The sequence below is a fragment of the Schistocerca nitens genome, chromosome 1 (genome assembly GCF_023898315.1).
Source record: "Schistocerca nitens isolate TAMUIC-IGC-003100 chromosome 1, iqSchNite1.1, whole genome shotgun sequence".
Classification (NCBI taxonomy): Eukaryota; Metazoa; Arthropoda; class Insecta; order Orthoptera; family Acrididae; genus Schistocerca; species Schistocerca nitens.
In genome coordinates, this window is record NC_064614.1 from 354,302,935 (window position 1) to 354,326,675 (window position 23,741).

General features: G+C 39.4%; 1 protein-coding gene across 1 annotated transcript in view; it reads left to right on the plus strand.

Annotated features, from left to right (window-relative positions):
- Positions 1-23,741, plus strand: part of LOC126247999 (protocadherin-like wing polarity protein stan) — a 368,259-nt gene that overhangs the window by 149,438 nt on the left and 195,080 nt on the right. The window contains exon 16 of the mRNA XM_049948622.1: positions 10,102-10,214. Within this exon, the coding sequence (XP_049804579.1) occupies positions 10,102-10,214 (113 nt within the window). The remainder of the gene's footprint in view (positions 1-10,101; positions 10,215-23,741) is intronic.

Genomic DNA, 23,741 nt, shown 5'->3' on the forward strand with positions numbered 1-23,741 from the left:
CATAGATTACTCTATGTAAAACTGAATTGGGTTTCCATCAGGACCTGGCAACTTATTTCCTTTCAACTCTTTCAGTTGTTTCTCTACACCTGGGATGCTTATTACTGTGTCCTCCATACAGGACTCTGTTTGATGATCAAACAATGGTATGTTTGTACTATTCTCCTGTGTGAAAGATTACTTAAATCCTGAAATTGAAATTTCAGCTTTCCTTTTGGTGTCTTCTACTTCCACATTATACTGATCAAAAAGTGACTGGATAGAAACCTTAGACCCACTTAGTGATATTATGTATGACTAGAATTTTCTCAGGTTCTCATCAAGACCTATTGCCAAGGTATGATGGTGGTAGTTACAAGCTTTGCACATCAGTCTTTTTAGAGATGCATCAATTTCTGTTAAATTTTGTCTGTTTTCATTTCTGTGTTCTCTTTTGAACCAAGAGTGCAACAGCTTTGCTTCCTCTGCATTTTTCAAATTTTGTTGTTAAACTATGGTGGGTCTTTTCTGTCTGTAATCCACTTACTCACCACAAACTTCGAGTAAGGTTTACAATCTGTTTAAAGTTTCCAGAATGAGATTTTCACTCTGCAGTGGAGTGAGCACCAATATGAAACTTCCTGTCAAATTAAAACTATGTGCTGGACTGAGCCTCGAGTGTCTCAGCCGGGCATAAAGTTTTAATCTGCCAAGAGGTTTCATATCAGCACACACACACTGCTGCAGAGTGAAAATCTCATCCTGGAAACATCCCGCAGGCTGTGGCTAAGCCATGTCTCCGTGCTAGTTCTGCAAGGTTCACAGAAGAGCTTCTGTGAAGTTTGGAATGTAGGAGACGAGGTACTGGCAGAATTGAAGCTGTGAGGACAGGTTGTGAGGCATACTTGGGTAGCTCACATGGTAGAGCACTTGTCCACAAAAGGCAAAGATCCCGTTGTTTAAAGTTTGCCCATAATTCCTCCATGTCCCTTATACTGGAACTAAATGATGTTAATTCATTATCTAAGTCATTCATTATCTAAGTCAGATGTTAGCAACTGCCTATCTGCTCATTGTAGCAGAAACATTCTTCTAACCTTCTTAGTTGATTTATTAACTTTAATAGCTAAAGTCACTATGTTAATAACATCATGGTCACTAGTCCCATCTTGAACTGACACCTTTGATTAGGTCAAGCCTGTTTCTTTCTACAAGGCCTAAAATATTTCCAATGTGTGTGGGCTGTTTGTTGAACTAGCAGCTCAAGGCAATTTTCAGAAGACGTGTTTTCCATATATGCCCCAGTCTATACTTAGTAGGTTAAAGTCACCTGCAACTAATATTACAAGTTCTTGGTATTTCTGCACTACTGACTGTAATCTTTCTGTCAGTGACTCTAAAATCGTCACAATGGAATTGGGTGGCCGGTAAATAGATCCAACAATTAACTTTATTTCATCTAAATGTGTTGTACGCCTCCAGAAAACTTAACTATCACACTCAAATTCAGCCTCAAGAGAGACAACATTTTTGTCTTCACAATGAACGCACACACTCCTATGACACCTGATCTGCCTTTTTGATATATGTTTCATGAATCGCTCTATATCTCAGAGCTTTGGGTTTCAACCAGCTCTCGATCCAGAGAATAGTTTGATCATGAGAAGTTTTGTGGAGGGCAGTAAATTCGGGAACTGTGTTATGAATACTTTGACAATTTACTGGTAAAATTTTGTCAGTCAAAGTGTCTTTTCTCTGAACATGGGCTGATTTTGCTATCTGCAGTATGTCTGGTGAGTGTTCATCAGAGAACCTCAGTTGCCTGAAAACCCCCCATGTGCACTCCACAAGTACTCTGCTACCCAAGTAGTTGCTCTCTTTGTGTAATGTACCGTTGACCTATGAAGGGGAGTCCTACAATTACCCACTTGATAACGCAGGTCCAGAAATCTGCAGCCGAGACTGTTGTTGAGTTGGAGAAGCATTTGGTTGAGACCCTCCACATGGCTCCAAAGCAAAGGACTGCGATTGACATTGGGAACAATGCTGCAGATTGCAAGCTCTGCTTGCATCCTGCACATGAGGCCAGCAGCCTTCACCAACTCCACAAGCTGCCTGTATGAACTGAGGCTGGCCTCAGAACCCAAGTGACAGGCATCATTTGTGCCGACCTGAACCACAACTTGCAACTGCTTCCCCAAGCAGACATACATATGCACATTGGCTTTCTTTCCAGCCCTGAACACTACCTTCCCAAGGTGCTCTAGAAAGCGCCAAACCTTCTCGTCCTCCTTTGAGGGAAGATCCACTGCAACTACGGCAGAAAAAATTATGTACCTCCAGTTTAAAGAGTGATGTAGTAAAAATTCTGTTATTTCTGTTTGTATTTCCATAAGAATGAAATTAATTTTACTTCCTAAATAGCTGTGCCATTTAAATCAGTCTTATGTCTCTTACCACAGTGTTAGCTTTTAAGTTATCCCATAGGTACACTGGACTAGCAATTCTGTTCATTCAGTCACGAAAAATGAATCAACTGTAGAAAACACAAAATGAAGCTGTTTGTATGGCTTCTCAGTCATATGCTATAATGCTGATAAATATTGACTACTATGACAACTACTGAGGATAACTACCAATATTATGTCTTAGAGTATATTTTTCACAAAATAACTTTGGACACTAACTCCTCCACACCAAGTTCTGTAGTGCATGTTCCACTTTAAAAACCACTACATTCGGAATATTTCATCCAAGACCTTTTACCCAAATCAGTAGTCTGCATATTCTCATGTTTTACTGCATATTCTCATCTTGTACCATCTTCCAAAAATATAAGAAATTAACTATCCTAACCACTCTATAATTGCTTGTTTCTTAGTCACACTTAATTATTAAGTGCCTGGAAACTTTTATTGTAAATGAAACACACTATTTCATGTACTGGCTGATGTCTGCTGCTCCCACACAAATGCCTCCTTGGTAGTCATTGTTGATGACACCTTTCTGCACACCAAAGTGGCCTGTCCTCTGCTGATATCTGTTTGTTCAACCGTCATCCACATCAAAACAAGTTATCATCTATTTCATCCTCACCTTAATTCATTTATACTTGTCAATAATTGTGCCATTATTAACAACAGAGGATATGTGAAAATCAGCGGTGTGGTTTATGTACATTTTTACAGTCTACATTCTTTTCACATGATGTTTTCCTCCCCTTTGGCTGTGGTACTCACTGTGAACACATCTTCTGACTTCCCAATGAAAAACTCAGTCAAGCTTCTTCATTGTCTTCCTTTGTTGTGATTAACTAACGTGATTGATTGGCAGGCACAGTTATACAATACTATTCTTGAAAAAGCCACGATTACTAATTCATCTCATAAATAACAAAAGAACGTATTGTAATAGAATACTGGCTTGTCTGCCATCTTCTATACAGGGACAGTTCTTTTTTAAATTTTATTTTAAGTAATTTGTTGGAAGAAAATGAAGGTACACTCTTCAATACACTCTCTTCTCTGCCCATAATAACATTCAGTTGTAGATCCATTTCATCCATTCATATCCTTCCAACCATTCCTGCTGTGGAAGTAGCCCTGTGCTCTATCACACCCGTGTCTACTCCAACTCCATCACTAGTAAGATGCATTTTGTCAGTGATACTATGTGAAGCAGATCTGCTAAGGTACTGAAGTTATACTCAGTAGGAGCAAGATTCAAATCCCTGTCTGGCCGCCTTAGTTTGTGCTCACTGTGACATCTTAAATCGTTTCAGTGAATGCAGAGATGCCTTAGGCATGACCACAACCAATTTTCCATCACCATCTTTATCCAGTCTGAGCTTTTTGTCTGTTAATGAACTGACATCAGTGAGATGTTCAACTCTCAATTTTCCTGTTGAATATGATAAAGTTGAGTGGACATGGATAAAGCCTGTATTTGTAGCACACAGTACTATGTCTCAGAGTATGTCTTTAAAACCATAATGTTGGTGCATGCCCCACTTAAACAGTATCTAATGTGAGGGAATGTTTTCTGTAGCATCTAATGTTTCTGCTGACTTCATCTTATTCAGTACTCCTGTAGTTGTCCATATTTTTTCTACTCTATTATGTCATCCTCCTCCCCCTTTCTCTCTCCTTCTCCACTTTGTTTAATTGATTCTCAATTTCCATTTCCAATATACTTGTAATTGTCTTGTTGTCTTTTATTTCAATTGTCTTCTCCTCTTCTTCTCTGCAGCTGCTTTTCTTTTGCATCTACTCTTTAATTCCACTTCATCCTTCCCTTATCTGGAATCTGTCAGTTAGTCCTTTGATGAGATAGGCCCATACTCATCTAGCCCCTTCCCTGTTCCCCTTCCACACTACACAGCCCTCTATTCCACCAACCCACCCAGTCTTTTTACTTCTCTCCTTTTCCACTCCCCCTCCCCTCCTCCCCGCCCTCCATGTAACTGCCAGACTGCAACTAGCTGCCCTACACCCTCTCTACCTCATCTCTGTGTGCTCCCACAAGCAGCACATTACTGTCACCCACTCCTACCCTGCTATCTATCGCCGTCCCTGCCCCAACCTCCTCCTTATTCCCACCACCTGGTTGCCTCTCCCATTATGCACTGCTGCTCACAGTCTGGCTTTAGATGCCAGATACTGTGGTCATATGCATGTGAGAGTTGCGTGCGTGTGTGTGTGTGTGTGTGGGGGGGGGGGGTGGGTGGGTTGGGGGGGGGGGGTATTTTTAACATAGGCATTGTTAGCTGAAAGCTCAATTTCTGACAGTTTTTGTTGCGTCTATTTGAGACTCAGCTTGCCCTCTGTCTGGTGAGTAGCAACTGTCCTTTTCACAATATTGTTACATTCCATCTTGTATTTTCCATTGTTCAATCCCCTGTAACTTTTCTAGGTTTAAAATTCTGCTGGTAATGACGTTTCATAATCTAATTTTCTATCAAAATGGGATGTCCTTCCTAAGTCCTGGATACTTTCCTTTTGTTATTTTATTAATTCCCTCTTTCCTCGATAAATCCATATGTTAATGTATTGTGTCTATTTCTTCCCCCTCCCCCCTCCTCATGGAGTGGCTGATGAACTTGCTGTGTTTTCTGTCTTCATTATACCTCATGAGCTACAGTTTACAGTTTCTGAATAACTTCCTTGCTCCTGGCTGTTGCCAACTAATTTCTCTCTTGTATCTTGAAGAAGGAACCTTTTCAGGAAGGTAAAGGGTATGCATTAAATGTCTTTTCAAATATATATGGGGACAACCATCAGCACTAGAATGGAATAATGACAATGAAAATTTGTACCAGACCATGACTCAAACCCTGATTTCCCGCTTATCACAAGCGATTGCCTTACCTTTTGGCTATCTGTGCATGAGTCATGCGCAGATCCAAACTTTCACATCTCATCAACTATGTGTCAACAACCTGTACTCGTACATCCATTATGTATATTCCCATACATGTGAGACATTTTAGTTGAAAGTTGCTTGCCCAGTGTTGGCAGATAAATACGATATGGTTGCACGCATGTCCAAAGGAACTTTGCATCATATTTGGAATAACATAGGCGCTGCAGTATCATAAAGAGTATTGTATTTATGTGCATGTTTTTTATTGGCTGGACTGGGAGTTGTGCTATCAGAAGACAAACACTTCCCAACCTGTTTGTGTTGTGTGAATTTAATAAATATCGGAATGCAGTCTCCCTACATTGGGAAAACTCAATGTGACTGCTAAGCTGGTGGCAAGCTCAAATCCCCATTTTGCAAGTAATGCAAAAGGAGTGGTTGGAGGAGTAACACCTATTTAAAAATCTTGGTTCAGCTGGCTCTGGTTGATTGCACCATGCAAGGGCCTCTTGCCAGGGAAGGTTGAAGACATTAACTGTGGCGATAGTGGAGAAAGTTTCTTTCAGAGCAGTGAAGCTGGTGGAAGAGGCGCCTTTTCTCTCTGGGTGCGTAGTGAGTACAAGTAGTGACTATACCCACGTGGGGCAGATGCAGACAGCATCTGACTTACAATGAGAGCCTGATTTTAGGGCAGGCAACATGCTGCCTACATGGACAGTAACAGGGTATACCACATTAATTTCGCAAACAATATATGGGATGGCTCTCCATATGAAAGAGTCCAGAGTTAAAACTTCTCCTCACTCGTGTCTCTGAAGGGGAACGCATTTATAGAAAACATATATGAAAGGAAGAAAGAGAGAATGAAGGAAGGAAATATAAGGATTGGAACATGGAATGTCCACACACTACTACAAGCAGGAAAACTAGAAAGTGAAAGCAAGAGATGAAAAGGAACAGATTGGAATGTGTGAAGTGAGATGGGCAGAGAACTGGCAGGTAGAAAGTGGAGAGTATAAGATTTTGTATTCAGCGGAAATCAAGAATGAGGAAAATGGAGTTGAAATACTGTAAGAAAGAAACTGAAAAATAATATAGTGAAGGTGAAATATATGTTGACGGAAGATTGATGATGATATGACTGCAGGGTACTTCAAAAGATGTGGTGTTAATACAAGAATACACGTGAGCCAGTCAGCAGTTGAGAAGGTGGAAGAATATTATGAGAAGATTCAAGAAACTGTCAAGAAATAAAATAGAAATGCCTGCACTGTAATTATGGAGCACTAATGCAGTGGTGGGCAAAGGAAAAGATGAAAATGTAGTAGGAAAATTTTGATTAGAAGTAGGAAATCAGACATAAATTTCGACCACAGCCTTGCAATACAAGTGAAGTTAAAGAAAGTGTGGAGAGGTAAAGCAAAGGAAGTATTAAACTTGGAGGTACTCAAGGAGATAGGCAATGCTTCAGAGTTGGAAGATAGGATTATGGAAAAATGAATGCCTAAATGACTAATGGATAAAAATGAGGGAAGGACTCAGGGTGTCTGCCAAAGAAGTACTAGGAATTAAGATGTCCAAAAATATTGGGAAGGAATGTACAATGGAGAACATGTTGAAAAACTTGGAATAATAGGCAAAGTAGAAAAGTCTGGGAAATGAAGAAGGCAGAAACAGGCATAAGAAACTGAATAATGTATTAAGAAGAAAAACTGAAGAAGCAAGAGAAAGATGGACAAAAGAGGAATGTGAGGAAGCATAGAAAATAAAAGGAAGATGAACATGGAAGTAGAAAGAGTGAACGTTACTTTAGCTGAAGAACCACAGGAGGTTTTGTGTAGATGTCTAGAATATATAGAACGTCAGTATAAGATGGATGAAATGCCAAGTAAAATAAGGTTGAAGAGGAGGAATATGTGCCTGAAGATGGGAAGGGCCATAGCATCTTGGAAGCAGAAATAGAAAAGGCGCTGAAGGAGATGAAGAATCAGAGGGCACGTGGAACCAATAACTTGCCAGCAGAAGTGTTGAAAACTTTATTAAATGGGAAGGAAGGATAGAGTTTGCTTCTGTAGTAAGATATAAGACAAAGCGGAATGGCCTGATAACTTTCTTACAATAGTAGTGATACAAATGGAGAAAAATAGAAATACCACAAAATGTGAAGAGCATGTCACTACCAGCCTGATTTCTCATGCAGCTAAAGTATTGCTGAGTACTGGATAGAACACACTGGACTCGCATTCGGGAGGACGACGGTTCAATCCCGTCTCCAGCCATCCTGATTTAGGTTTTCCGTGATTTCCCTAAATCGTTTCAGGCAAATGCCGGGATGGTTCCTTTGAAAGGGCACGGCTGATTTCCTTCCCAATCCTTCCCTAACCCGATCTTGCACTCCGTCTCTAATGACCTCATTGTGGACGGGACGTTAAACACTAACCTAACCTAACCTAACCTAACCTAACCTAAGTATTGGATAGAAGGCTCTGTGGCAAGTAGAAAAGATGGATTGGGGAGGAACAGTTCGGATTTAGAAGAGAAAAAGGAACGAGAGATACTATTGGCCTCTTAAGAACCACCGAGTAAAAGTATATTGAGAGAGGTAGAGAAATTCATGTTATTTTTATTGATTTGGAAAAAGATTTTGACAGAGTAGAATGGAGCAAGCTGCTGGATATTCTGGAGAGGAAAGGAGTAGTTTGGAAAGAGGGATGACTGGTACAGAATCTATATTTACAACAGAAAGTGAGAGTAAGGATTGGAAATGAAATGTTGGAAAGAAGCAGCATTAGAAGTGGCATTAGACAAGGTTATTGCCTCTTCCCTTTATTGCTCAACTTATACCTGGGAGAGATTATTGCAAAAGGCTTCAGTGGAAAAAGAGAAGTGTGTATTGGTGGAAAGAGAATTGAACGTACAAGATTTGCTAGTGACATGGTATATGTGGCAGAGAGCTAACAAATTGAAAATAAAATGCTAAAAGATTTGAATGAAGCTTGTGTGGAATACGGAATGAGAATCAAAATATCAAAAAATAAAAAGTATTGTTTTCAGCAAAGAGAGAAGACTGACAAATATTAAGATAGGAAATATTATTACTAGCGAAGTAAGAGCATTTAAATACCTGGAAGCACAATCACTGTGAAGACTTGAGATGCCATCAGGAGGTGAAATGTAGCAAACTAGATAAAGGTCTGAAGAAAAGACTTGGCAATTGTTTTGTCTGGAGTGTGGCACTCTGCGGGGCAGAAACATGGACACTTAGTTGAAGGGACAAAAAAAAGCTAGAAGCATTTGAGACATGTATGTGGAGAAGAATGGAGAGGATAAGGTGAATGGAAAGCATGAATAATGAAAGAGTGTTGGAAATGGTTGATGTGAGGAGAAGACTGCTGTAGGTTATAAGAGAGAGGAAGACAAACTGGGTGGAACATTCATTGAGATGGGAGTGCTTGCTGACAGACACTGTGGAATGTCTAATTTGTGGGAAGAGATGAAGAGAAAAGAGGAGCTGCGAGATGATAGATGGCATAAAGGGAAGTGGAAATTACGTGAACCTGAAGAAGATGGCAGAAGGCAGGAGAGCATGCAGAGTTATCATGTTAAAACCTGCATTTGGTCGGAATACTGGTGGTGTTGAATTTGACCTATATTTTTGTACTTTTTAATACACTGTATTGACAATGAAAAATGGAATAAGCATGTAGAATGTCTTAACGCAAAATTGAGCGATACATGCTGTCTTAGCTTACTTAAATCCTGTTGTAATGAGAAAACCGTAATTAGCGCATATCATGCCTATTTTGTTCCCACCTTGAATATGTAGTCATATTTTAGGGAAACTCTAAAGCAGCTATGAGCACATTCAAACTTCAAAAATAGGGCCATTGAATGCAAACTTAGAACACTCTTTAAGGATTCTGGTATTTTTCCTTTACCATGTATCACATCTCTGTGCCAAAATGGTACTCTCCATTCGAGGATTAAACTTTTTAGCAAACTTCTCGCAAACATAAAAGCAAATACCGAAGTCGCAACCTTTGGAAAATCTTTAAATTCGTATTTTCAGCCTCATTGCTTTTACTACATTGAAGAATATGTAAAGGTATGAAGTGTGTTATTTGTAATTTTAAATATTTATGCATTGGAATTACTTCTACACACACACACACACACACACACACACACACACACACACACAGAGAGAGAGAGAGAGAGAGAGAGAGAGAGAGAGAGAGAGAGAGAACTGATTTGTCCAATGTCTCACACCACACACAAAAGTTGCTTTTGTAGACCACCAAATCAATGAAAATAAATATAATATAACAATTAGTTGTCATAGGCATTTAACCTGGATATGGTATTAGAGCATTTGCTGGATTGGTATCCATTTTGTCTTAAATTTCACTCCATATAATACATAGAATATGCAATACAGATTTTTCAAGTTCACAAAGAAAATAGTCATTTGACTGCCAGCACAAAGGGAAAGAGTGTGAGAAAATTCAGTGTACAAATCAACAAGTGGTGTAAGAAAAATAATACGTACCTTGCACAGATTATCATGTGTAACTAGATTATTAAATGTTTGAAACTAAGTTTTTGTACAAAATAAATAAATATAAATAAAAAATGCTTAAACATTGGTCTAAGGAAATACTGGAATTGTGAATACAAGTACATTGAATGTGCTACAAACACTGAAATTTATTTGTGTGTGTATATCGTTTACTATCACTAACTAAACCTATAATTTTGCAGAGTGCAACATTAAATGTAGATGAATGTGATACTGCTTTGGCTGTAAAGTATGGGGCTCAACTGGGTCCACAGTGGTCTTGTGCAAACTATACACATCATTTTCTGGAACCAAGGTATGTTTTTGTGAGTACTTGATTAAAAGTGATTTCTGCCTTTTTCACAGTTTATTTGTGTAAACTGTGTAACCTTCTTTCATGTGATATGCTTGTTGTGTCTGCTTTGTACAGCCTTATAACAACTGATCTTCCACAACTATGTTGTGCACTTTCTTGATGATTTCATAAAAATATTATAGTATTGGCATGTCCTAATAAGGATCGTGTCTAAGAGAACTATCACCTTGTTTGAAATCAGCAGGTCCTTTCTTAGCTACTTAAAAGTGAAGGAAGAGATTGCTTATAAACTTTCACCACTTTTTGACATATTTCTGTTGGAATAAACTATCAAAAACAAAGAATTCTGTCAATGTTCAGTGTTCTACCTTTCATATTTGAAGGAAACCCATGTAACATGACTTTTATAATGGAAGGAAGAAAACATCATAGATATCAGTGTGTAAGGGTTTGTGCTGACGAAGTACAGCTTCTTGCAGATAGGCACAACAAAAAGACTGTTCCAAATAAAGTTTTCGGCCCGTAAGGCCTTCCTCAAAAACGCACACGCACATGCAGACGCATGCACGCACACTCGCACGCAAAATTCAATGCGCGCACAAATGACTGCAGTCGAAGGCAACTGTAGCCACACTACCAGACTCCAATGTAGACAGACTGCAGTTGTGCAAGTATGAGTTGTGTTTGCACGTGTGTGTGTGTGTGTGTGTGTGTGTGTGTGTGTGTGTGTGTTGTCTATTTTTGGCGAAGGCCTTACAGGTTGAAAGCTTTATTTGGAACAGTCTTTCTGTTGTGCCTATCTGCGACTCAGTATCTCCACATTTCCACTATAAGATGAGTAGCAACTTTTATTTCATATTGTTACATTCCATCCTGGATTTTCCATTCTTTGTTGAGAGCCCCGTGGCAAAGAACTTCTCCTGGAGAGGTTCCAAGGCACGAGATGTGGTGTTGCGCAGATTCCAGAGGCACACTGTATGATGATGTAAGTATGTTGTAAGGAGACCTGGCGTCACCACATAATGCCCCAAGAGTACCTCAGATTTGAAAATTACCACCAAACAAAAGCAGCATGACACTAATTTTTTATTTAACAAACACTACTTTTATTTTGGCCAGACCTAGTTTGTAATATTTACACTTGCTCAATCATAAGAGACACTGAGGGTACAAATGCTCAAATACGACTCTCTCTTTTTTTAAAAAAAGAGAGAGAGACCGTGCCCTCAAAGTGTCAAGTCTTTGCCAGGCCAAGAAATTTTCTCCTCAAAATTGTGTTGTTAATATATGATTACAATGATAAGAACAAATTGGCCGGTGGACAGTCAAATAGTCCCAGTAGCCAGCTTGAACATACAACCGATTTTGCCAAAGTTGACTGAGAAACATGGCATACTTTGGTATTAGACAGGAGAGTGACTTCTGTGGAATGAGTGAGATTAATATTTGTCTGTATGAAAAAATATGTCACAAAGAAGAAGAAAAAGGAGAAATTTATCGATGGAGACTATATGAACAGCAGGCATTTTGATACACTTGAGTTCATATTTGTGAACTGACAATAATCATTAATGTTAGTGCTCCCAGAAGATGGACAGTCTCCAACAATCAATCTTTTCTTCTCATCCCATCTGGTAGGTCTCCCCTGTCCTGAGGTTCTGTGTAACTTTTCTGAGCTCTCCTCATTTCCTAGACCTCACCAGTCCTTTTCTTTTTCCCTTCTTCCTTCCACTTCAACCTTTCTGCCAGAAAAAGGAGCTACTGGCTCTGAAAGCTTGCAAATTTAAATACCTTTGTATGTGTATTCTCCAGCCTCCATTTGGTGAGTAGACTTTTTTATCCATCCAGTTTATACAGGGCCATAAGGTATCTATAATCTCAAATGAGACATGAAAGAAGTATAGAAGGGCATGCAAGTGGAACTGCTCATGCTATGTTGCATAGTGTGCTCTACATTATGTTTCATGACCATTGGACTTGTTATAATATGTAATTGGTTTATCTTCCTAGTTGAATTTATTAGGGATGAATCTGAAACATTAGACCAGGGCCGGCCAGAAATTCTCCTGCACATGTGCAACTTCCGGGTCACAGCGTGCATGCCGCAGCCATCAGCGTTCATGTAGTGCATGTTTCTACACATAGATGTCGCTTTATCCACTGGCTGGGATATTCTGTACCGGCGCATTCTAGTGCTCTTTCCACAGCTTGCAAGCCAACCATGGGAAGGTATTTCGCCTATTAAACATTTAAAATACTGTCACAGTCTACTCATTGAGATGTCTACTTTTATGTTAACAGTTTAACCCAGTAAGACAAGTAATACAGTTAACAACCGTGGGTTTTTATTAAGGCAGCTTGACTGATGGCATGTAAATACGTGTAATGTTTTGATGTAGTATTTAAGAAAGGGAGCACTTAGCGACTTCCAACAAATCTTATTCATGATTTCAAATAACATTAAACTAATGCAAGGTTTCCTATAACTAATTCTCGGTGTCCTCAGTTACATCCACATAATTTCTGTCTCACTGACCTCTGAACAGAATGATAACTGCAGACCTCTCGATGATCACCTGTTATTTCAATACCATTATTGCTGTATCTTTCATCAGTTCCGTCTGAAATCTGCGTAATAACTGACAATTAGATGAATGTTATGGTTATGTTTTATCGACTTCAGCAGAGCGCAGCCCTTCACACATAAAACCATAAATGTAAGTATACATTGGTACTATCGGTTTAATGACCAATTTTCCTGATAATAATGTAACATGGGGCATATTGAGGCAATAAAGCACAGATAGTAAACAATAATTTTTCGTTATGAAAGGAATAAATCCAAACACATTTATCAATGGTCATGAGTATGATATGGTTAATATCGGACACAAAAGCATGGCTCATTGACAAACACAAGCAGTTGCGAAGATTTTCATCACTTATGCTTGATCGAAACCTTGATTTATTCATTTTCATCACCGAGAAAAATCTTTCACAAACATATGTCGACCCGAGCATGGACATAACTCTCGCAGCTTCTCGGTGCAAGCGTGGAAATTCTTGTTGTGAAAAATTTTCGTAGAATTCTTTTGTACTTCGCACTGCAAAGAACTTGTCCTTCAGTCGTGTATTGCATTTTGGGTCGATCAGTTCCATCTATTGATCATTCGGATCATCTTCAACTGACGACAAGAACGGTCGAGCAAAGAGGCGAATGACAGGAGACAAACTCGTAACATATGCAAATCGTGCTTGAAATTGTTCCTTAATTTTTACAATTATTGACACGTATTCTTGAAATCTAGCAGTTTCATGGACCAGTCCAAGAGTTGGGGAATGTGCAGTGTTTTCTGTCAATAGCTGGCTCTCCCAAAGCACAAGCTTCCTTTCAAAGGCATTTACATTTTCCAACATGTCAGAAATTAAATTATTTTCAACTTGCAAACTGACGTTCAGGCTGTTCATGTGAGACGTAATGTCCACGAGAAATGCAAGGTCTGATATCCAACAAGGGTCTTCCAACATAGGTTCACTTTTTCCCTTCTCATGTTAGAATGTTACTATGACCAAACGTAAATCAAAAAATATTTTCAGCATTTTACCTTGACTGAGCCAGCGTACTTCGGTATAGTAAGGTATGTTGCCGTACTCCGCTCCTAATTCCTCCAAGAACCGCCGAAACTGGCAATACATAAGCCCATGTGTCTTCAGATAGTTTACAGTACACACAACAATTTGCATGATGTTTGCTAACATTACTGATTTTGCACAAAGCGCCTCTCGATGCAGAATGCAATGAATTCCATACAACGTCTCACCTGTGCGCCCTAGCTTTTTGCACATCCGTGCTATGACTCCTCTCTGATGGCCTTGCATTGATGGTGCTCCGTCTGTGGTCACTGAGACTAACCGATTCCAGTCCATACTGACACCATCAATCACTTGCTCGACAGCTTGGAATAAGTCCGCACCTGTGGTAGTCCCTTTCAAAGGTAAAAAGTCCAAAACGTCCTCTGTTACACAAAGTGCGTTATCGACACCTCGTATGTATACCTGTAAGATCTGTTGCTTCATCGAGCACAACAGAGAAAGCAACAAAGTCTTTAGCCTTATTTATTAGCTGCCTGTGCACGTTGCCGGCCATAGCACTGATACGTCTTGTCACTGTTTGTTTGGATAGACTGATTTCTTGAAACCTACTAACGTTTGTGGGACACACAAGTTCTGTAGTATCAATCAGACACCCTTTCACAAACTCCCCTTCGGAAAAGGGTTTCCCAGATTGTGCAATTCTTAATGCGATTTTAAAACTTGCTCGCAGTGAAGATTTAGTGTGGTTGTCATTCTGGAAAATTGAAAACAGTACATTGTACAGCGTACAGTAAAATAGACATAAATGTAACACAAGAAACTAAGAGTTTAAGAAGTATCAGTTACTTTGATGTACAGTAAAATCGAGTTGATGTGTCTCATCCATTTTCTTAAGGACATTTAATTTTGCTTGCCATTCTTCACTGTTGGGTACACTACACTTGTCTTTGTGATATGTATTGTAGCATCTTTCAATTGAAAACTTACGCTGGCCACCTATTATTCGGCGACACAGCAAACACTGTGAATTTTCACCAATGGCTACAAAAACGAATTGCAGTTCCCAATCATTTTTAAATGACTGAGAACATAGATCTCCCGTCCTTTGCTTTTTCACAGTACCTGCCATTTCTCAGTACTTCTCTGTTTAGGTTACGGTTACCAGGGGTAAACGAGTCTGGGTATGTTGCGCTCTTGCTTGTACCACATAAACAGAGAAGTGGAGCTGCCGCCGTTCATTTAGGTCACATGTCTAATAACAGATGTCGCTGTTGCACACGTGCGCACATGTGCAGCACTTCCGCATGTCTGCATACTGTGCAGCATTTGGCCGGCCCTGCACTAGACGGTTGACCATTCAAAGTGATGATACAGTGTGCCCAAGATAAAGCTGCACTGCATCAGTAATGTGCACATTTAGTCATAGTAATAATTATTTCATTTTAAAAGCAGAAAATGTTCTTAAGAATTAAAGTACTTTAAAAATAGCAACATATATCGAGAATATTTGCCAGGCACCTCTATGCATAATTGTACTTGTTAAATCACATTCAAGCTCACTTTAGACAGAATTTCAATATTGCTTGTTTTATTACTCTGGAATATGTTTTCCTACAGTTAGTCTACCGTTTGATATTCATTTTCATACACTTTTCCTTTTAAATATTCCACAGAAAAAAATCACAAGCAGACAGATCTGGCAAATGAGGTGGCCAGAAACATATGCTTATTGTGCATTCTTCTGTGAAGGCTTCATGAACATAATACAGCCTTTACCTAGATGTGTGGCATGTAGCTCATCTTGGTGGAAAAAGCTTAGTCTTTCATGTTTCTTTAGCTGAGAGTTAAAGTTTTCAAAATTTGAAGATAGGTGTCTATTTGATCAGAAGCCACACACCAAACCCACTACTTCATCCCTCAGTCACCTAACCAACTTTATCCTGACACATAACTACATCTCCTTGGAAGGGAAGGTACGCAAACAGGTCCGTGGCACAGCCATGGACACCTGCATGTAACTCTCTTATGCCAATATGCTTAAGGGCCATCTAGAGGAAACTCCTGTAGCCTCCTAAACCTGTGGCTGGTTCAGGTTCATTCATATCTTCATGATGTACACTCAGGACCAAAGCACCCTATAGGCACCCTATTTTCTTTCCTTCACAGTCTCAACACCTACACCCAATCCACTTCACCTGCTCCTTCTCGACCCAGAGTGCCACCTTCCTAGATGTTGACCTCGTGCTTTATGGTGGCTCCATCCACACCTCTGTCCACATCAAGCCCTCGAACCAACAACAGTACCTACATTTTGACAATTGCCGCCCCTTCCATTCAAGGATGGTGTATCTACAGTGACAAGAATTCCCTTTCCCATTATGCTGAAGGTCCACATTACCCTTGCCATTTCCCCACATACCCCCAATCCTTCCACCACCCCAAGAGCCAGCTACAAAACCCCATAGTCACCAATAACACCGTGGACTGGAACAGCTGAACCACGTCCTTTGTCAGAGCTGAAATGAGGGACATTGTGCCCAAGATTCTTTGCACCCCTGCTAGAGTGGCATTCCATTGCCCACCCAACCTCCATAACATCCTAGTCTATCCCTATATGACTCCCAATCCCAACCCCTTGCCAGAGGGATTATATTCCTGTGGAAGACCCAGGTGCAAAACCTCACCACTCCACCCACCCGGCACTGCTATTCCAGTCTTGTCAGAGGCTTATCTTACACAATCAAAGGCTTGACCACTTGTGAAAGCAGCCATATTGTATACCAGCTCTGCTGCAACCGTTGCACAGCTTTTTATAGTGGTCTGACTACTACCGAGGATGAAGAGCCACCACCAAACTGAAGCAAAGAGCAAAGTAGATCAACCTGTGGCACAACATGCAGCTGACCACAATATGCTTGATTTCAATGGTTGTTTCACAACCTGGGCCATGTGGATCCTCCCTTCCACCATCAGCTTTTCGGAACTGTGCAAATGGGAGTTATCCTTACAACACATTCTCTGCTCCCAAAATTATCCTGACTTCAACGTACGGTAACCTACTGTCCCACATTCTTCATCTAACAGTTTCTGCCCCCTTGGCCTATCACCTCTTCCCTTTCCACATTCCCTCACCATCTTTGTGTGTCGCCCTCTGCCCTGCGCCCTTTCTCCTTCCCTGCTCCCTTTCTCCTTCCCTGCTCCCTCTCTCCTTCCCTGCTCCCTCTCTCCTTCCTTGTTCCTCACCTTTTCCACTCCTCACCTTTTCCACTCCTCAGCTTTTTTGCTCCCCAGATTTCTTTCTGTGGGGAAAGTTGAAGGATATTTGCTATCGTGATCCACCGACAACACCTGACATGTGTCAGCGAATTGTTAATGCATGTGCGAACATTATGGAAGGCGAACTACTCGCTGTTGAGAGGAATGTCGTTACACGTATTGCCAAATGCGTTGAGGTTGACAGACATCATTTTGAGCATTTATTGCATTAATGTGGTATTTACAGGTAATCACGCTGTAACAGCATGTTTTCTCAGAAATGATAACTTCACAAAAGATACATGTATCACATCAGAACAACCGAAATAAAATGTTCAAATGTACCTACATTCTGTATTTTAATTTCAAAAAGCTACCTGTTACCAACTGTTCATCTAAAATTGTGAGCCATATGTTTGTGACTACTACAGCGCCATCTATCACAAAGTGAAAAAAGTGGTCCAACTAAAACATTCATATTTCTTTATGTACTACACGAATATGTAATAAAAAATGGAGGTTCCTATTTTAAAAAAACACAGTTGATATTCATTTGACCTATGGCAGTGCCATCTAGCGGGCCAACCATAGCGCCATCTGGTTTCCCCCTTCAAGCTATACGAGTTTCGTTCTTTGTAGTTTTTTCGTTTGATGCTTATTTCATGAGATATTTGGCCCGGTCACTATCAATGGACCATTCTGTATATATATATTGTAAGCTTCTCTCGTGAGGTTTTTGGAATAGGTAAAATAGGAGAATTTTCATAATTTTTTAATTATAATTCCAGAAGTACAATTTTAAATTCATGCAAAATTCCAAGCACTTTGCCCCATATCTCAGCTTGCAGTCAGAATTTCAAAATTTGCTCTTGAGACAAAGTTTATTAGGTTTACAGAAATATGTGTACAAAATTTCATAATTCTAGTATTCAAAGAATCTAAGGAAAAGGTACATAAACTTTAAAAAACAAACTTTTCAGGAAACACAATTTAAAGTTCAACCTAACTTTTTTCATTATGTCACTGTTTCAGAAGGCACCACATTTGTACTCTGGGTCGTCTTTCTCTTCAAGGCTTCTCTTCTGGTTTCATGTTGTCTGCCTTCTTTCCTTTACCAGGTCTTCAACCAATTTTTTGCTTGGAGCTGCTAGGAGATGAGTTCACATTTTTAGCAGATGTTCTTATTTCGGACATAGCCTCACTGCTGGTTTGTCATTATTTCTCATGTCTTCCATTCAATAACTTATTCAAACCCAGTTTATCCAGTTTTTTATACACTCTTTGTGATTGTGGTGTAACTGAATGAAGAAAGAATCGAACACTTGTATAAATCTCCGTCAGTATCACAAGGCAAAAACAGAATTGATTCGTCATAAACAATGCAGCTAGTTTGTTAGTGTTTATAAGATACAGAACAGAGTCAAAGATGATCTATAAAACCAAAGAGTCTGTATCATGCCCTTCTAGATGTATCCCGCACACATTTAGTTGAAAGTAATACACAGAATCGTTGTTCACCGAGCTGGTATTGGAGTGCGGCTTCAAAATGTGGGTGTGGCAGAGAGGCAGTGTCACACTTTTAATTAGTTTTCAGGCAGTTTGGATGTGATTTCAACATTAAAACTTTGGGAACTTATTGTCCATGAATTGTACTAACAAATAAAAAATAAATCGAAAATTGACATTTTCGGTCAATTTTATCAGTGTCTCCCCTTAACAGTCTCTGTTAAGATATTCATCTATAGAGTAGGAGGGGTTGCCTATCAAAAAGTCTTTCAAACACTATTTAAACCATGCTTTCTCTGAAACCAAGTTTTTAATGGTTCCCGGCAATTTATTGAAAGTGTGTGTTCCTGAATATTGGACCCGTTTTTGAACCAAGGTAAATGATTTTAGGTCTTTATGTAGATTGTTCTTATTCTTAGAAATGATACTATGTATTGAGCTATTGATTGCAAATAGATATATATTACTTGCAACAAATTTCATTAAGGAAGAAATATACTGAGAAGCAGTGGTTGGAGTACAAAGTTCCTTGAACAGGTTTCTACCTGATGTTCTCGAATTTACACCACAAATGATTCACATCATACACTTTTGCACCCTAAAAATATTTGCTCAGCTTGATGAGTTACCCCAGAATATGATCCCATATGACATAATAGAATAAAAGTAAGCAAAGTATGCAAGTTTTTTTTATATTTATATCTCCTACATCTGACTCATTCTCACTGCAAATACAGACTTGTTTAGGCACTTAAACAGTTCTGTGGTATGCCCTTCCCAACTGAATTTATTATCGAGTTGTAATTCCAGAAATTTAACACTATCAGCCTCTTCGATCTGCATGTCTTAATATGTTATACACATGCTGGAAGGAAATCTCTTACAGGTTCTGAACTGCACATAGTGGGTCTTCTCGAAGTTTAATGACAGTAAATTATCTTTCAACCATTTATCAATGTCAGTGAAAATTTGATTAGCAGCTATTTCTAAATCTGTACTTGGCTTGGTACTTATTGCAAAGTTTGGATCATCACAAACAAAACAAACTTAGCATCTGGCAATGTAACAGGTCATTAATGTACACAAGAAAAAGCAATGGACCTAAGGTGGAACCTTGAGGAACACCACATGTAATTAATTCCCAATCAGATGAAGACTGATTGCTTACTGCATAAGTATTTTGCAACGACACCCTTTGTTTCATGTTGGCTATCTGTTCCTCTTCCTTTTCGGCCCCACCTGTCTCTATCTTCACTACATCCCATACAGTTTTTATTTTGTTGCCTTCGATTTCTGGATTACTTGCTTCAATATTTTGCAGTAATTTTTGTAATGCATTACAGTTCTAACATCAGAGCTGTTCCTAGATAGTAGATACAGTGTCCTTATTGTCTCATATGATATCTTTATTCCTTGTGTAATCCGCAGTTTATTTTTTGACTTCTGTGTGATTTGAACTATCTTTAGGGGAAAACAAATAAATTCCTATTAAAATCACCAGAAACCACAATTCCCCCCCCCCCCCACCCCACCCCACCCTCCTCCGTGACTTGGGATAACAAAGCTTCCAGATTTTTTTATGAAGAGAGCACAAGCTTCTAAGTGCTGCTCTGAGCAAAATTTATTAATATCAATATTCTTTAATCCAAACTGTTTCTGTCAAATGTGGCAATTCATCCTTTCTCCATATGTTCTATACAGAAGTAAGAAGCTAACTTGAATCCTGTAACATTTAACATATCTATACCAGTGGTCACATGATGTTCAGAGAGGCAGTTATATCAACTGGTTTGCTCAACTCTAATTCTTCAACACAAATAAGCAACTTATTAAGCTTACCCCTTAGTCCTTGGATATTCTGACGCAATAAGGATAACTGATTTTGTGCACTGGCTGAATTATAACTGGATGAACCTAATTTTCCTCTCAATTTTTGAGTATCTCTATTTTGAATCAGAGGCTGTCTGCATGAATTATGTACATATAAATTTGCTTTCTGGCTGCGTATTTTATCAATGTGAATGTCATTTTCAGTCTGTCTCTGAACATCTTTTGTTTCTGCCCTCCCTACCCTAAAAAAACTGCTCATCTGTCACTTGTAACCACTGGTACTTTACCACTTGTGACAGTTGGACAGTTGCTCTGCCCCCCCCCCCCCCCCCCAGTTACTTGTTATTAGCCCAGACAGTTTTCCCTTCCCTTTCCTGCTGAGGTGAAGGCCATGCCTTGTAGAGTTCCACCTGCTGATAGAGTCAACAGAAACCACACTGATATGAGATCCCATACCTGATCCAAGCAGCCGTTCCACCTCTAAATTAACTCTCCTAACAGAAGAATTTAAATGAAGCCGGTCATGGCGCCTCAGAACAGACACCAGCTCAACACCAGTATGTCTCGTTGCTGAAGCTATCTTTACCAGGTCACTTTCAATTGAATAATTAGGGTTCCTATCTATACTGTTGACCACCCCACCCACTATTACCACCGTGTCTTCCTTTGTGAAGTCTTTGCAAAGTGAACCTACATCCTCTATCACCTGACCCAGACTTGCACTAGGTTTAAAAAAACTTATGACCTGGTAACCTGACCCTAGTTCATCCTGCAACAGTTGGCCATCACCTCTACCATGTGAACTACCTAACAACAAAACTTTCATCTTCTTCTCACACTTCAGAGTTTTCAAACACTTTAAAAGTTTGTTGGGTTTTGTGTACTTCTACGTCTACTTGTGGCTCGTCAGTTTCCAACTGTGACAACAGATCAAACCCATTTTCCACATTCACAACCACACTGTCTGAGAACGTCCTACTTCTATTTCTTCTATAACCTGTTGTCACTTCCCAACTCTCTTTTTCCTTCTCCCCCCTTAACTTTTCACTGTGCGAGGTGGCACAGTGGCTAACACATTGGACTCACATTCGGGAGGACGCCGGTTCAATTCCGCATCCGGCCATCCTGATTTAGGTTTTCTGTGATTTCCCTAAATCGCTCTAGGCAAATGCCGGGATGTTCTTTTGAAAGGTCACAGCTGACTTCCTTCCCTAATCCGATGAGACCAATGACCTCGCTGTCTGGCCTTCTCCCCCAAACAACCCAACCCAACTTTAAACTTTCCAAATTTGTTTCACTTTATCTAGTTCTGCCTGAAGGGTAGCAATCTTCTCCTCCTGTTCCACTATCTTCCTGTCTCTACAAAAAATCCTACACAGCCAATGAGCCTTGTTTATTTCCCCAGTTCCCATGCCGCTACAATCGCCCACATGAAAGAAACTGTAACAACCCTCACACTACGCCCTGGAACTAACAGTCCTATGGCAAGTCATACACTTCCCACTCATGGCAAACAAATTTTAGCTTTAGAATAACTTTGTAGACTACCCAATGTTTTAAGCCAGTGATAGGTCATGTGTGCTTGCTTGTGTGACTGTGTGTCTGTTTTCTTTGCTGAAGAAGGCTTTGGCTGAAAGCCATTTTGTGTAACATACTTTTTGTTGTTCCTGTCTGCAACTGCTATGTATTTATTGGTCACCAGTAAATATATATATCAGAGACGGTTTTTAAATTACTTTTGTTTGCAATGATATCATTTACATGCAGTACTGAAGTCATACCAACAAATATAATGCCTAGATCTGCCTTCAAAGCAGCAACTCCATTATTTACTTCAGGTGTGAGGTGGTCTTTGACAACACCAAACATTAGCATAGCTGTCTTACTGAGCAACACACCATTGCTGCAATTTCAAACAGTAGCTACCCTGTCTATTATTAATACAGTCTCATCAGTCAATAATTTTGTTGGCACTGAATCACCAACCTCATATGGAAATTTTTCTCGGACAAAGTTTTAAGCTGCAGAATAAGTTAGGGGCAGCTTTCTCCTCTCTGCAGTAATTGCTAACATTATGATAGTTTTTTGTTCTTAATGAGATACATTTGACCTACTGTCATCTTACTTGACATCTCTGGTGTAAAGAGTAACAGTGCCACTGCCGTATTTGGATTATTTACCTTTGGAAGTTGACAAGTTTCTCAGTAGAATCTTCAGGCGGCGTGTGTGCTAATCAAGTACTTCATTATGTAGGAGGGATCAATTTACGCGTAAATCTGCAGTATCTATTGATATTCCCAAGGGACTCAGTCTGTGGTATGTTTAAGGTCTTTGCAATTTCTGAGTTATTTAATGAAATTATTTGTCATGAGATAAGTGTCTCATCTGTCCTTTTTCTCTGTATGAAGGAAAGAATCCTAGCAACAATTTTGGGATGTTTCTCAGTGTCTGGCCCTAAGTAGGATTTCTGTGATGAAGCGGAAGTTTTCAGCTTATTCTCCAGTGCAATCCAGTGCTACACATTAGATTCATGCAAACCATACTTTTTGCCAGCTTCTCTGTTAGATATACTCTTAGCATAATAAATAACTGCAAGTTTGAAGTCTGCATAATAGCTCTGCTGAATAATTTTCTTTCGAGGTTACAAGTCATTGATGAAGACTAAATTTTACTGTTTAGTCAGAGGAAGACAATGCCTCTCCTCCTATGTAAAACAACAGAACTGTTAGTGCTTCGCTAGTCACCAAATAAATGAACATCAGTAATTGAACATGTTTTCAATATGCATTGAATAATTTTCAGTTACTTTTGAACTTTTGAGCTAAGGAATGACCACTACAGTTGAAGATTATATAATGTGAAAATATATCAGTATTTGTAGGGTTGCACAGATTAGCCGCACACCAGTTTTTTGTGGCCAAATATTAGGAAGAGGTGCTGCATGTGATCAGTCGAATAAGGTAGCAACAGTTCTGCCACTATTTGCTCTGAATTGCTCGTTCTCCGTAGTTATTTCTCACTGAACGTGTTAACTACCTCTGTACAAATAAAAGAAGACACTTTATCAAGCTTGTCTCACTCATCATAATTATCCTGTCTTTTTCTGTTGATATTATTTTAATGAAATTTTGTAACAATTGTTTAATTTTTCAGAGTCATAATTTCTAGTTTCGTATTGCCCCAAGTGGCAGGGGGGAAAAGTAATGAAAGACTGTTTTCCACTTTATACAGTTGTCCTTCAGCTGCTTGAATCATACACACATGATTCTTCTTTATAATCTGCAGAATTCAGTGCTCAAAATTAGTCTCTTTTCTTCTTGTGGTTATGCTTGCACATTTTCA